Source organism: Gorilla gorilla, chromosome 8 (genome assembly GCF_029281585.2).
Source record: "Gorilla gorilla gorilla isolate KB3781 chromosome 8, NHGRI_mGorGor1-v2.1_pri, whole genome shotgun sequence".
Taxonomy (NCBI): Eukaryota; Metazoa; Chordata; class Mammalia; order Primates; family Hominidae; genus Gorilla; species Gorilla gorilla.
The window spans coordinates 38795706-38812282 of NC_073232.2; the positions used below are offsets into that span (position 1 = coordinate 38795706).

Here is a 16577-nt window from a genome sequence, read left to right on the forward strand (position 1 = left end):
ATACAATCAATGCAGTGGTCAATTCTGGAGATTAAATCAAGCAGAGTTTGATATGTACAGTGGACATTAATATGCCTCCCCCAAAGCATTGTAAGCCACATGGGGCCATCCAGGCATGCAGTGGGTGGACAGGAATGGGAGGCATTGAACCAGAAGGAGAGGCAGAGAAAGGTCCACAGCTGGCCTCCTGGCTTCACTAGCTCAGTGAATCAAAGGGCCAGCAGTGACTAAACATTTGTATTTCCTGGGAAGTTGGGGTTCTCCTCTAATAGAGTGACTGTGTTCTTTCATTTGTCTCCTTTGTAGCTAGAGGTTTGGAGTTGGAGGAAGACACTGGCCTGTTGCTCTTACTAATCTCTCTCTAGCCCCTTGTAATGATTATTTGGGGAGATCTTTTCTCTGAATGATTTAAGCAAAACAGGCCCCTCCAGAAATGTCCCTGGAAAGTCCAAGGCAGCATAGGACAGGGGTCAGCAAACTTTTTCTGTAATAAGTCATATAATGAAAAATTTAGGTTTTTCAGGGTATAAGATCTCTGTTGCTACTGATTAGCTCTGCTGTTGTAGCATAAAAGCAGCCATAGGCAATACCTAAACGTATGAGCATGGCTGCATTCCAATACAACTTTATGGGAATTTGAACTTTATGTAATTTTCACAGATTATGACATTGTCTTCTTTTGATTTTTTTTCAACAATTTTGAAGCACAAAAACAATTTTTAGCTCACTGAACATACAAAAGAATGTAGTGGGCCAGATTTGGCCTATGGGTCATAGTTTTCCACTCCTGGCTTTAGGTAGCGTGTTCCACCTGCTGATGCACGGACATCTCACTGATAAGTCTAGAATTCTAAAGTCAAATTTCTCCCACTGAGCCCAGTGCAGGCATCTGACCATTTTATCATCATCTCAGCAACCAAGCCAGAAAAGGCAGCTCATTTAATCAACAATTTCATGGAAACTAAGACTTCTCTTTCCAAATAGCATTAATATTCCTTTTCCTTTTTATTTTACCTCCTGAAAATTATTATGAAGGTCTGCTCACACATATTTATGGCATATCTTTCTTAAATCTTTTGTCAAAGAAGGTAGCAATGTGTACGGATATACATTTGGACAGATTTATTACAAAAATATAATACATATACACATGCTCAAATTATAGCTCCATATGGCACGTGTATAATGTTGATGAAATAAAAATAATAGCACATAGTAAGCTCTCAGCAAATATTTGCTTGATTCTTTGCACAGATGATTTTTTTCACTCCTTACAACAGCCCTATGCAGTCTTCTCTCTGACTCTTACCCACTTCTCCCTGTTGTAGACTCGAAGTGAAGCTGCCATGACCGTCCTGAGTGGCCATGTCGTGGTCTGCATCTTTGGCGATGTCAGCTCAGCCCTGATCGGCCTCCGGAACCTGGTGATGCCGCTCCGTGCCAGCAACTTTCATTACCATGAGCTCAAGCACATTGTGTTTGTGGGCTCTATTGAGTACCTCAAGCGGGAATGGGAGACGCTTCATAACTTCCCCAAAGTGTCCATATTGCCTGTAAGTCCAAGGTCACATTATTGATGTCTTTTCTTCTTTTCATTCACAAAAGAAAATCCCGGATGGATATAATAGTTGTAGCTTTGATCATGCCTGTGCTTCTTCATCTGGGTATGGGCCTGAGGACTCAGCACTTCCCCTATGCTCTGTCAAGGAAAATCCAAACCCTGGGAGACCTTATTAAAAGGAATTTGCAGCCAAGTTCAGTCCCTCATCAGGGATGAAGTTTAGCTTGTATCAAGTGTATTAACCATATCAGCGTCTAAACACTCTCGCTCCTGCCTATACAAAACCTAGAGCATTGTTATATTATGTTGTTTATAGTAAGGATTTGCTTACAGAACTATTTATAGCATTATACTTACGGCATTTTTAATGCTTGAAGAAACCTTGATCTGTGCCACCTTCTGTTTTTAACTAAATAAATGCAAATAACAGAGTTCTTTATTTCTGCTGTACAGAAGGCCAACTCCTTCTGCAGCTCAGCCCCTAACCCCTGTTCATTTAGAAGTCCAGCAACATGTTCATGGTTGTGTTTGTGTGTGTGTGTCCGTGTGTGCATGTGTGCATGATATTCTTGACTGCAAAACATTAGGACTTCAGTCTGAAAAAACAGTCTGGGACTCCACAATTTAGTGTGAGGATATGGGATTTAGGAGTCATGTAATTAACTACTTCCTAATCATAATGAATGCATAGTCCACAAACTCTCAAAACATTGTAGAGAATTATGCATTTCAACATTTGATGTAATTCTCCACATCACAAATTCATGCAAATCTCACTTATCCTCCAAATATTTTTCTTATAAGTTCACATCCCTGAAACTGAGAAAGAGGGGCCAGGTGCAGTGGCTAATCCCTGTAATCCCTGCATTTTGGGATGCTGAGGCGGGAGGACCGCTTAAGCTCAGGAGTTCATGAGCAGCCTGGGCAACATGGTGAGACCTCTTCTCTACAAAAAGTTAAAAAAAATTAGCCTGATGTGGTGGCGTGTGCTTGTAGTTCCAGCTACTTGAGAGGCTGAGTTGGGAGGATCACTTGAGCCTGAGAGGTGGAGGCTGCAGTGGGCTATGAAAGCACCACTGCACTCCAGCCTGGGCAACAGAACAAGACCCTGCCTCAAAGAAAAACAAAAACAAAAACAAAAACTGAGGAACATGGATTTCTCTACATGTTAAGAAGTCTGGGTTTTTCCCCACTTACAAAGCTAAAATGTATTATTTCTGTTATCAGCTTCCAAAACCTCAGAAATGGGGGGAAAAAGAGCCAAGTAATATAATTCATTAAAGAACACATAAGAATCTATCCACAAGCAGTACATGTTACTCATTAGATGCCACCATGTGTCTTTACATAATGCCTGGCACAATAGGGACTCAATAAATATTTAAAGGAGTGAGAAAAAGATCAGACAGTTATCTTTTGGATGCTGGGCCAAAAACCCACTGCCTTAGTGAGCACAGGCAATTGAAAATAGTCACCTATAGACAAACAGTCATACACAGAGGAGAGCATAAGCATATATATACTTTGCTCATTCCAGAAATATGGTCGATTTGATTATATGATTCCATGGTTTTCTTTCTGTCATGTGCTCCTCCACATAGTCCCCTGACCTCTGAAAGTGTCTTTGTAAAGGGTTTATTATTTTACCAGGATACATGAGTCTGTGTGTGTATGTGTGTGTAGAGAGATGGATATATGTGTGATATCTGGTATTTGTGTGTGTGTTTTGTGTGTTTGTGTATGTTTCCTCCTGTGTGACCTTTTTTGTTTGTTTGTTTTTGTTTGTTTGTTTGTTTTGAGTCCAAGTTTCACTCTTGCTGCCCAGGCTGGAGTGCAATGGCATGATCTCAGCTCACTGCAACCTTCACCTCCTGGGTTCAAGTGATTCTCCTGCCTCAGTCTCCTGAGTAGCTGGGTTTACAGGCATGCACCACCATGCCTGGCTATTTTTTTTTTTGTATTTTCAGTAGAGACAGGGTTTCACCATGTTGGCCAGGATGGTCGCAAACTCCTGACCTCAGGTGATCCACCCACCTCGGCCTCCCAAAGTGCTGGGATTACAGGCATCAGCCACCGCACCCGGCTCTGTGTGCCCTTGTACACGTTCACTCATCTGTCTTCATGTATATGAATGAGCTGTCATCTTTGCAGGTCATTTCAAACCCTCCAAAATTTAACATACTCAAGCACAATAGATTTTCACAAAATGGGCCTTCACCTATGTCTTCACAGAGTTTATTGGTTAAACAGTACCCTGCCTATAGGGCCAGCCCAGAGAAACATAAGCGATTTCTATGTATGTCATTTGTATTTCTTGTAGTTTGAAATCACGTGTGTACTGCACAGGGATCATGTTATATCACAATTACGGCTGGCTTCCCTACAAGGTGAAAATTAAAAGAATATGGATGCAGGCAATTGAAGCTTATGCACTGGCAAAATGATTCAGGAAGTTGGTTGGACTTGTTTTGTACCAAGAGATCACAGGAGAAGAGGGCATTCTCCTTCTCTCAAAAAGACGCTGCTCCAGAGCTTGGAACTAGTTGTGTCTCAGCAGCAAGCACAGTGCTAAACGCCCCTTCCTCCATAGTTGCACAATATTTTAAGGCCTGAGAATAGAATCATGACTACCAGTGACTCATAAAAGAGGGTAGATAGGCTCCATCTCTGCAGCCAAGTCTCTTCTTCTCAAAGCCAGTTCTCCAGAAAGGCAGATTAGGAGAGGACATTCACAGATACGTGACAGTTGGCAAACCCTTGGTCTACACAATCAGTGAGTTGAAGGTAACTCAGGTCACACACAGGCAAAGAGGAAGCTAGATTCAAGCTAGAGGACCAATGAAGCTGGTGGCCAGACAGGAGCCCCAAAATGATGCTGCGTGGCCACTGGGGAGCTATGGCATGGGGTGGCCTGATGATTTTGCTGTGGCTCCACCTGAAGACACAGAGCATGTGGAGGCCATAGCCCTGTCCTAACCTAACCCTTCTATTTTCCCTATGCTTGCATTCCCGGACTCTGTTGTTACTTCCCAGATCTGGGATTTTTCAACTGTCTTTTGTTGTTATTTTTTTATGTTAAAAAATCTGTTTACTGGCTTATTTATTCTTTAAATGTACCTGTAATATACAAATATGTTCTTGTTATAAAATATTCAAACAATATAGAAGTATATAAAGTGAAAAGCAAACTTTCCCCTCACCCCCACGAATCCTATTTCCCTTCCCAGAGGGAATTACTAGTATTAGTGTAATGGCTATTTTTCCTGTGCTTTCCTTCCAAATTTACATACATTTATATATATGTAATTTTATTTTGTGGGTTTTTTTTTTACATAAATGAAACTATACTTTTTTTAACTGCTCTACAACTTTTTTTTTTCACTTCCCTCTCTATCTTAGGCTTCTAAACCGATGCCTGCTTGGAGAGCCAGCTCTGCCTCTTTACCTCCTGCATACATTTTCACTGTGTGCATGTCCAAAAGTATATTTCTCCATTCCTATGTTGTTGGACAATTAGGTCATTTCCCTGTGTATTTTTTTCTTGCTGAAAATATGCAATAAAATTATATGACCTGAAGCTTAACTCCTTTCCATATCTCTTTTGCATTGCACACATTAATTCCACTCCATCCATAGCCTCCAAATTGAGCCGCACATCCAGGCCCACCTCATCACTCTGTGCTCACTGGCCATTTCTCCTTGGCTGCATTGGAACTGCTGTCTTTTGCCTGAGACAGAAGTGACCCGCTATTAAATAAACAGGCATTTGAAACCCACCCCCTTGTTACATTTTGAAAGCCAGAGGTTGCCACAGGACAGTTACTTAAATCAAGACAATTTCCAGGCAGGAAGAAGATGTAGAACCCTGGCATTATTCCTCTCCCGCGTTTGTTAGTAATAGCTTGATTGAGTATTGAGAACAAGCTTAAAATGCTGCCATCAGCACCGACTACCCTTTAGATTAGCACACAGCTCCTATTCCCTTGAATGTAGTTAGGCCAGCTTAATGTCAAGGCATAAAAAAGATACTTGTTAAATAATTTCCCAAAGCTCCGACTCAATCTTTAATTTGTTTTTATTTTTTTCCTCTTTCCCTCTCCTCTCACTTTTGCTCCTCTCTCTCTCTCTCTGTCTCTCCCCCACCCCCTGTTTTTTTTTTTCTTTCTTTCCTCTATGCCAAAGGGTACGCCATTAAGTCGGGCTGATTTAAGGGCTGTCAACATCAACCTCTGTGACATGTGCGTTATCCTGTCAGCCAATCAGAATAATATTGATGATACTTCGCTGCAGGACAAGGAATGCATCTTGGCGTCACTCAACATCAAATCTATGCAGTTTGATGACAGCATCGGGGTCTTGCAGGCTAATTCCCAAGGTAAGGACAGCCTGTAATACTTCTTTGCTGTGCCTGCAGGGGACAGGGGCTGGCAAGAGGGATATCCTTCACTCAGTAATTCAAAGAGGCTCACATCAGCCTGCCTGGCAGTGAAACCTGCGGTCACCATGATGGCTTTCAAAGGGGCATCTGCTGCCTCTTCTTTCCATTCCAGAATGCAGGCTTGAGACCTGGTCACCCACACACAGACTAGGTTGCCTTTCCAGAGGATAAACAAGCCTTTAAATAGCCACCCCCTCAGCTTTCCCAAGGAGTGGCTTCATGACCAGTGTCATCAGCTAAATGTCAGAGCACTGAAAAGAAGCTGGCTGCACAATTCTGACTGTTTCCTTCCAGTATATGTTTTTGCCATTGAGCTGGGATGGGAATGAAGCTTTGCTATTGTTAGAGCCGCCTCTAGGACTCTGCTGACCAAGGGATGGTAATCTCTGGAGAGTGGCAACTCCATGGACACTAAAAGTCATTTAGCAAATGGTGACACTTGTCAGACCACACATTTTCCTATAGGAGGCAAAGCAGCCTTAAGTGACACACGTCTGCCTGCCTACTCTGCCCCTAGTCTTTCCTGTCATTTGCTTTGGGACCCTGGGCAGGTGGTTACAAGTAAAGACGTCTAGGGGTCTCAGAAAGGCAACACAGCAAAACCTTCATAACAAATGACCTCTGTAATCAGGATCTGGCAGGATAGGATGCAAAGCATTTTCCATTGAGTGACACCTCCGTGTAGGCTAGCCATGAATTGGAGGATCGTTGTTACAGATGAGCTACCAGAGGGTGGCACTGGCTGCCTGATGGGGACCAGAATCCCATCAGTCCAGGATGGAAGGGTGTAGGAGCACAGCCCATGAGAGCTATGGCTACTGGGATATGAAGCATCACCTTATTGATAGCTTGGCAAGTGTCTGACCTCCTCCCCATCATGCCAGGCTTTCTAGAAGCTCAGCTGAATCATGCATCCTGGATCTGTGAGCTACATTATTTTTTGTCAACTTGACATCACCACCACTGCCTTCTAACATTTGCTTAGCATTGCAGAAAAGCCAGGAACAATAGTTCCTGGAATCCTCTTCCCTGCATGGCTCTGGGCTAGAGTCAGCTGGTGGGAGATGGGCACTGGGGTGAAATTTGGAAAGTGGAGGAGAAAGATAGGCTTTGATTCTTTGGAGGCAACTGCAGCCAGACCCTGGCAGACCCAGGTTCAAATCTTCTATCAGATGAGCTTTCTGGGAGCCAGTGTCTTCACTGCTATGGACTGAGAGAGGGGCTGGGGCTTCTCTGAGGATCTTGAGATTCACAGCAGCTTCTGGTCAAGCTTAAGAGAACCTTCCCCTTTGGTGGTGCATGTGAAATGGCTTCTGTCCTTCTGACATCACCCTGATACAGCCTGAAGCCTAATTTTGACCTCTCCACGCCACCATCCTCCCTGCCACACCCAAATCTAAATCTTGGTATCCACCTGCTCAGCTGTGCCCGCAGGACAGCGCAACATGTGAAGGCCTAGGAGAGGCTCTGAGCTTACTCCCAGCTGCATCCTGAAGAGGTAGAGCCCGCCTCCTGTGCGGCCTGCCCGGGTAGCACAGGCGAGAAAGGATGTGAGAAGACAGTAAGCTGACCTTCTAGGAGTTGAAAGAGGCAAGCTGGCATTTGGTTCCTGCCTTTAAGCCCTTGACTTTCAATATGTGTCCTCTCTGCCCTGCCCCAGTATGGGAGTCTGTTGGAGGAGCCTGTTAGAGTTACAGAATCTCATGGGCCATCCCAGACCTGCTGGGTCAGAATCTGCATTCCAACAAGATCCCCAGGCAACTCAAATGTGCCCCTTTAAAGCACAGTAAACCTTCACATGAACAGGATGTGACCAACCCTTGGTAGATGCTCCTCCTCTCCTGGGGAGGAGTGAACCATCAAGGGGAAAGGAACACAGTGAAAGCAATGATTCTCCCTTTAAGTACAGACAGAAGCCAGCAGGAGGCAGGAAAACACTCCCTTTCCCCAACATGCCTGTTTCCTCCAAACTCGATCATGATTTTCCAGGGCCACAGATTAGAATCTCAGTGTATAATTTAGTTACATACACATCTGATATAGTTGTTCCTTCCAGTTCTCTTAAACCTCATCCCAGCCTCTTAGATCCTATATAAAGGCCAAACTGGTAACAATTCTTCCACTCCCCGGTGCCCACAAGCCTTCTTTATTCTTTTATAGCACAGGATATGCAAGAAAAATAGGTTTTGACAGGAGATATGGAGGAAAGAGAAAGGGAGCTTATTTTTCCTCCAAAGAAAAAAAGGGCACTCTTTCTTTTGTATACACACATGCACACAGTTATGGTCTGAATGTTTTTGTACCCTCCACCTACTCCCTGCCAAATACATACATTGAAATCCTAACCCTCAAGGCGATGGTATTAGGTGGTGGGGACTTTGAGAGGTGTTTAGGTCATGAGGGTGGAGCCCTCATGAATGGGACTGGTGTCCTTATAAAAGAAGCCTGAGGCGAGGCATGGTGGCTCACGCCTTGGGAGGCTAAGGTGGGTGGATCACCTGAGGTCAGGAGTTTGAGACCACTTAGCCAACATGGCGAAACCCAATCTCTACTAAAAATACAAAAAAGTTAGCCAGGCGTGGTGGCGGGTGCCTATAATCCCAGCTACTTGGGAGGCTGAGGCAGGAGAATCGCTTGAACCCGGGAGGTGGAGGTTACAGTGAGCCAAGATGGCACCACTGCATTCCAGCCTGGGTGACAGAGCAAGACTCTGTCTAAAACAAAATAAAATAAACCAACAAACAAATAAATAAAGTAAAAGAAGCCTGAGAAAGACCCCTCGTCCCTTCTGTCATGTGAGGGCACTGTGAGAAAGTCCTCACCAGAGACTGAACATGCCAGCGCCTTGACCTTGAACTTTCCGTTCTCCAGAACTGTGGGAAATAAATATCTGTTGTCTATCAGCCACCCAGATTATGGTGTTTGTTACCGCGGCCCAAATGGACTAAGACCGCACAAATGACAGAAGAAGGCAGAGGATGTGTTTCTATGCTCAGCAGTGATTCTCGTAGACCCCTGGTCAGCAGTGGAGAGGAGCATCTGTCTCTCACTAGCCAGCAGTCTGTTCTGCTCTCTAAGAGAGAGTGTCAAAGCTCTAGGCCCACCAAGACTTTATGTCCCGTTGTTTTCTTGTCTGTCTGCTCCTCTCTTGTTTTTGAATACTGTTCTCTGGTGATACTCTAACCTTATAAAGGCAGTGGTCCAGTGGGAGCCATCCACACAGAGAAATCGCTCCTTCCCCAGAGCTCACCTCTGGCTGCAGACCCAGCACCCCATTCCTTGGGCTCCTCCCAGCCTGTGAGCTGACTGTGAGCTGAGTTTACCTGCTTTTCTATATCTGAGACCCTTTTGAGTAACTGGAGTGCCCACTGGCCTGAGATACTTTTGTCATCCTTCATCTGGGCGTTTGGCATGATCAAGCTCCAAGGGAATAGGGATTGTGGGGAACAAAAAGGATTTCATGTTACTCTCCTTTTTTTTTTCTTTTCTTTCCCTCCCTCCCTCCCTCCCTTGCTTCCTTCCTTCCTTCCTTCCCTTCCCTTCCCTCTGTCTGTCTCTCCCTTCTTCCCTCCCTCTCTCCCTCCCTCCTTTCTTTTTCTCTTTCTTTCTTTTTCTTTCTTTCTTTTCTTTCTCTTTCTTTCTTTATCTTTTTTTCTTTCTTTCTTTCTCTTTTCTTTTCTTTCCTTTTCTTTTTTTGAGGTAGAGTCTCTCTCTGTTGCCCAGGCTGGAATGCAATGGTGTGATATCAGCTCACTGCAACCTCCACCTACTGGGTTCAAGGGATTCTCCTGCCTCAGCCTCCCAAGTAGCTGGGATTACAGGTGCGTGCTGCCACACCCAGCTAATTTTTGTATTTTTAGTAGAGACAGAGTTTCACTATGTTGGCCAGGCTGGTCTCAAACTCCTGACCTCAGGTGATCCACTCACCTTGGCCTCCCAAAGTGCTGGGGATTTCATGTTACTCTTATCATTTTGGAAAACAAATCTAACTTCCTCTGAGTGATAACTACACAGATTTCTGGCCACTGACACCTTGCTTTCACTCTTATGTATTCTATGGTCCTTTATGGAACCTCATGCTCTGCATTGTCTGAAGAACTGTCTCCATGTCTCTAGAACCTCACTGGGTAGAAATGTGGACTCAGGACAAATGTCATGCTCTTGGGCCAGAATATGCATGCAACCCTATGGAAAGCTTTCCTAAGATGATAAAATTTAGCATGAAAAATGTGCATTCACATTGAGAAAGTAGAGCCTTCATTGGACAGCTGCCACTGCATGTTATTAGGGCTCCTAGACTAACAAAGCCTCTCTTTTCTCTTCTGTTCTCTTTTCACATTCCCTTTTGATGTCACTTTTCTAGCCCACATGGTGTGTCAGAACTGACCCAGCCTAGGGATTCTGGACCAGACACTTTCTGAAAAGACCCAAGATGTGATGGCTTGTTGTCATAAACAATTACAGAAAAGGTGGCATATCCCAAGCCAGATGGTATATCCGATGTGACAGTCAGGTCTATGAGATGCAGTTTTAATATACAGCAGGCAAAACTGCAGTGACAATTATATAAAGCAGATGAAGCTGCTTCTTGCTGGTCAGCAAACATCAGCTCAGAACCACTTTACGGCTCTTTACCAGCAACTAAGTGCCTTTATTTACAGAGTGCCTGTCACTTCCCTTTGGCTGGAGAGCTGGTGTATTATTTAGCACGCATTTATCTGGGGAAAACATTTCAATTTAAATCAGCTGGTACAACAGTGGCTCTTGCCAGACTGTTTCCCTGTGGTTCAAAAAGATGAGAACTGAGTCTGATCTTGGAAGAAAGGGTGAGCAGAGGGAGGCAGGGTCTGCTCTCTGAGCTGCTTCAGTTCACACCTGAAAAGAGGGAGCGTGCCATGGCATTTCCCATTCTGCTTTCATATTGTTTTGAAATGATGATCTTGTAGTTGCTTCCTGCTTACCCTTCCACGAAAGGTAACTCCTAAGGAAAAGAAAAAGGAATAAATGGCTGTTCTCCATACATCAGGCACTCTAAAGGCCCAGAACACAAAGGTGACCAAAGGTTGCTTGGATTCAGCCACTCACTATGCTTGCAGGACTCAGGTGAGTGGAGGAGGTATCCCCATAAACAATGACAGTCCAAGGAAACAAGGACGAGGCTAGAAATAGAGGAACACAAAGGGATCCTTGGTTTATGTATTCTGAGGAATTGAGAAGGCTTTCAAGAAGAGGTGGCATCGGCCAGGCATGGTGGCTTACGCCTGTAATCCCAGCACTCTGGGAGGCCAAGGCAGGTGGATCACAAGGTCAGGAGATTGAGACCATCCTGGCTAACACGGTGAAACCCCGTCTCTACTAAAAATACAAAAAATTAGCCAGGCCTGGTGGCACGCCCCTGTAGTCCCAGCTACTTGGGAGGCTAAGGCAGGAGAATCATTTGAACCCGGGAGGTGGAGCTTGCAGTGAGCCGAAATCATGCCACTGCACTCCAGCCTGGGCAACAGAGCAAGACTCCGTCTCAAAAAAAAAAAAAAAAAAAAAAAAAAGAAGAGGTGGCATCTGTGGATGACTTGAATGCATGTGGCTATGGAGCACTTGAAATTTAGGAATTAAATTTTTCCTTTTAATTTAATTTTAACAAATGTAAAAATTTAAAGTGATCCATAGCCAGTGGCTACCATGTTGGATGGTGCAGTCCTAGAGTGTAGACTTGTCTTGCTAAGGGTTTGGATTTGGGGGAGTCATCAAAGATTTATAGGAAAAGGGTAATTAATTCCATGCTTGAAAAAGATAACAGGTGGAGGCAAAGTGAGCTGGCTTGAGACGGAGCAAATGGAAGTGACGGCAAAGACCCCTGGGGATGTGTTAGAGGAACAGGGACAAGTACAATTTGGCCCCAATACAGGGTACATATAAGGCAGCAGGGAGAGATGAAGTTGAAATGTGGGTTGGGCATTGAGGAATTTCTTTTCTTTCTTGAGTTAGGAAGCTGTAAATAATTTTTTATGTGTTTATGAGTTAGGAAGCTGTAAATAATTCACTAGGCACTGGGGAGCTACAGAAGGTTTCAAAGCAAGAGAGTGATGGGATTGGACCTGAGCTTTAGGGAGATGGATCTGGCAGCCCTGTGAAGCATTGTTTGGAGTGGAAAGGAAGAAGATGCAAGGACTCTGGTTAGGAACTGTGGCTATCCAGATGGAAGCCTGAAACCTTGGACTGGAAAAAGAATGGGAGGTTCTAGAAGGAGTCACTGTACATGCAAAACAGTCTGCATGGATGTGTGTTTCCTTCTGGGGGTCAGAGGATGGCAGAGTGGAGGGACAGGCTGCAGGAGAAAGCAGTGTTGGGAGGATTGGGTTTTAGTCATGGTTTATTTCCATGGGGACTTAGTGGAAAATCCAGATGGGCATGAAAAGCTGAAGGGTGGAAATGAAGTCCTTAATCCAGGAAAAGTTTGCTTCTAGCAATCTGGCCCGTTGCTCATGCTCTAGGAGCAAAGGAGAGCCTCAGAGAGAGGGAGAGAGGCAAGAGAATTGCAGGACAGAAGTATAAGGACCATCTTAGAAAGAGAGGGTAGAGGAAAACTTTGGTAGAAGCCGGAGAACCAAAAGCTGAGCCTGTCCCGAATGTCCCAGGGGAGGGAGGAGCCAAGATCTCAAACCCAAGACATATGTCCACTGCCTTTTTTCCATATTTTGTGCTTTATAGACACACACACACACACAAACACACACACACACACACACACACACACACACACACACACACACACACACACACACACACACACAGCTTTCCTCCCGCCCTCCTTGACCTGAAGCTATAGTTACACTAAATGAACATCCACATATAAGCAGACACCCTCCTTTCTCCACATTTCAACAAAGGTTAAGAGCCTCAAGTAGGGAATGACATTTTTCTTTGGAAGTATGGCAGCAGTCCTTGGAGAGATAGCATTAATTGGGGGCGTAGGGTACACCTTCCCTATCCTAAAGTCTGAGATGTCTTTTACTGTTCCAAAGAAGAAAATGTGATTTCTCTTTTATCTTTGTGTGAGACAGTGTGGATTAGGATCTCTAAATTACTGGATGACAAAAAGCAGAACGAAAAGGGCCTTCCTAAAGTGGAACTCTGGGATCAAATCCACAGGATAGAATGCATTGAGGACCTCTGCATGTTAATTTTCAAATGATCAGTAAAGACAGGCTAGATAAACCTTGGTGATAAAAGCATCATTTCTTTTGAGCAGTGATGGTTTCATCTTTGTTGGGATAGGAGGGAATGTGTCAAGAGCTGTGAAGATTTGAAGGAGAAATTTGACAAACAAACAGAAAAATGTTGTAAAGAGGACGGCCAGAATGGGGCAGTGCCTGGACAACATGTCACTTGCCAAGTGGTTAAGAGAACAAAGCCAGCAGGCTTAAAGGGCCATTTAATCTTCTGCTCCATTGGACAAAAACCAGGGCCAATGGTTAATAATTAAGGAGAACAGGATTTTAGCCCAACATAAGGAAGATATTTCCAAAACAGCATGGACTGCCTGCAAATGCAGCGAGCCTCCTATCCCTGACTGTCTCTTTGCTAAAGGAGAGTTACTGACACGCTCTTTGTGATGGGAGGGAGATTGGTAGAGAGATGAGTTCTGTGGTCCTTTATAACTAAGGATATCCAGCATGTTCTTGATTTTTATTACATAGGGATCTGTGTTTTATATGATTTGCATTGTAACTCCAGAGGGAGAGCTATGGTGTTTGTCAGGATTGGGGTCATGAGTCTTTTAGTGGACGCATTCATGTCCTTCCTGAACGGCACTGTCTTTGTGTTTAAAGATGGGGAGCAGACGGCATTGGGGTGAGCAGCTGCAGATCTGGCTTTTCCATTAATTGGACAGACCACCCCATCTTCAACTTCCACGCCACCCTTCCACACCTGCCTTTTTCCCAGGGCTCTGCCTTCTCCCACTTCTACAAGCCTGGCTTTCCTGACCCCCAGGCTGCTCACTGTTTCTTGCAGACGCACCTATACATGTATCCTCACACACATTTCCCCTCCTTGAAGTCAGAGAAGCATTTTTTCAGCTGCTCCCATATAACATTTCGTTACCACAATATTCTCTCTCAATTCTGAAATGGTGGTAGGGGAGAAGCCATTTCTCTTTATACCCACTAAACGAACGAACAAAGCTCAGCGCTAAAATATTTTTCTTCCGTTGTAACTGAAACTGCTGTTGGCTTCCGTCCCAAAAACCAGAAAGACAATTATACTTAACTGTTTAGAGATTTATAAATACCACACTGGAGTAGCCTCTAGGTAGTAACTTTAGATACCTACCCCAATAATTTTCTTTTATTGGTTTGTGATTTAGATCTTATTTTGAGTCCTCTATAATAAGAGTAGTACATTTCATTAAAAGAGCTTACTAAACAATAAAGAAAATCTGGCTTAGGGCTCTGAGCAGGTCTCAAGTACAGAAAGGGGCCTGCCCTGTTACATTTCTTCCGTGGACATCCCAAGATGAATCTCATCACAAGAATCTCAGGTGCAGATGTATTTCAGCAAAGCAGCAATTGCAGCTGTTTTCTAAATGACTTCAACTTAGGAGAATTTTTCCTATATAGCATATTTCATCACATGAGAGATCCTCTTTAACCCTGCCATTTACTATTCTAGTAATGTATTCCTAGCAAGAGAAACAAGGAAAAACAACAGCAGCAGCTATAATAAGAGACTGAGAAACTTGGACTACTTTTTGAACTCATGTTGGGTTTTATGCCCTCCATGCATGAAAGACTTTCTTGGAGAGTGGATGTGCAGAAGAAAAAGTAAAAACAGACAGAATCATCTTTTCCTTCCAAATGGATGCAGAGCAGATTCATGTCCCCACTCAGGCTGTGCCCGGCTTGTGACAACTGTCGTGAAGGGAAATCTTAGCTTCAGAGACAGAAAGCAGATTTGTGGTGGTCTTGGGGTTGGACTGAACTTATGGTTTTAGCATCTGGCTCTCACGTGCCAGTTTACTCCTCAAAATTTGTGTGCTCGGTTAATGCCTCTTTTAAAAAAATTTAATTTTTTTTTCAGGTGAGCCATACACCAGGCATATTCCTATGTAATATCTTATTTAATCTCCCTGACAACCTGCTGAGGGAGAGTTACCACCTTCATTTTACAGATGAGAAAACAGAGATTCAGGGGAATTAGGCACCTTTCCCATAGCCTTATAGCTAGTCAAGGGCACATGGAGTTGATCTCCAAACATCTGATTTCAAAGTCTATGCTTTTCTCAGCGTATCAGCCTGTCTCTTAAAAGGCAAGTGTTATCCTGATGAGAATGGGCCTGAAGCTATACATGTACTTTCAAGGGTCACGGGGGCACCCCGAGGACAAACATTCAAGGGGATGAAAGTGCTCAAGGTGTGCCAGCCTCACTTCTAAACTGGTCCTTGCACCTAAGGGGCTGAAGTTTGTTTTCAACGGTTCTTGTCTCTGTGAATCCCCATTTTTTGAGCCCCTTGACCCTAGCTGTTCCAACAATGAGACATACTAGGATTCTGTTGGCTTCAGTCTTTCTTGCTACTACCACTGGACAAATGAGTAAATCTGGGGGCACTGTGAAGCACTGTGCTTAGCCTGTCTCTGTGAACGGTATGACTGTTGGAATCTTTCTTTTCTGTTTTTCTTGTGAATATAGATTAGACTTTGGAGCTGTAAGGAAGAGAGTGGAATATTTGAGACCTAGCTGTTACTTTCTTTGTGAAGACACTTAAATAACATTTTCAGGTTTTATTTACTCCTTGCATGCTCAAGCGGAAGTTTCCGTGACAGCAGATGAGAATGAAGAGACCACTGTAGCGCCCAAAGCCTAGGCTCAGAAAATGGTCCAGAGAAATTGTCTTATAGTGGGGAAACCACAGCTGTAGAATCAGAGAAAAGTAAAGGAAGTCTTGTAATCCCATGGACCCTCTAAGACACCTCATGAAATCCTGGATAAGGATAGGTCAACTACCCTATCCTGAGTGTCAGTTTGGTTTGCATCCTATGCATGAGGTTAGTGCCCCTGTTCTCTCCATAGTCTATGCTGTCATAGAAGTAATGGGGTCTACAGGCAAAAGGGACAGAAACATAAAATAAGTTGTATGGAACGACTTTGACACACATACTTAACGATACAGGGCTTGGAACCTTCCAGTGTATTCCTTGTGCAGAGTGTGAGCCATTTCATTCGATACACCTGCTGTGAAGATAGCACACATGCCTCAAGCTGGCAGATAAATCTAGCCAGCTATTCAGTGCATTTTTGTCTTCACCTATTCTCTATAGGCAATAGCTCATGTGCAGTCTTAAAAACTTTACTTCTTTTCTTAAAAGCAACAAGAGCGAAATTCCATCTCAAGAAAAAAATAAAGAAATAAATGGCCCTGAGGCCAGATGCAGTGGCTCATGCCTGTAATCCCAGCACATTGGGAGGCCGAAGCAGGTGGATCACCTGAAGTTGGGAGTTTGAGACCAGCCTGGCTAACATGGGGAAACCCCATCTCTATTAAAGTACAAAAATAAGCCTTGTGTGGTGGCTCACATCTG

General features: G+C 44.0%; 1 protein-coding gene across 19 annotated transcripts in view; it reads left to right on the forward strand.

Moving 5' to 3' along the window:
• The window catches only part of KCNMA1 (potassium calcium-activated channel subfamily M alpha 1), a 769792-nt gene that overhangs the window by 688648 nt on the left and 64567 nt on the right, over positions 1–16577 (forward strand). For all 19 annotated transcript variants that reach the window (XM_063709971.1, XM_055353797.2, XM_031015124.3 and 16 more), the window contains 2 exons: positions 1329–1553; positions 5744–5936. In XM_063709971.1, the coding sequence (XP_063566041.1) occupies positions 1329–1553; positions 5744–5936 (418 nt within the window). The remainder of the gene's footprint in view (positions 1–1328; positions 1554–5743; positions 5937–16577) is intronic.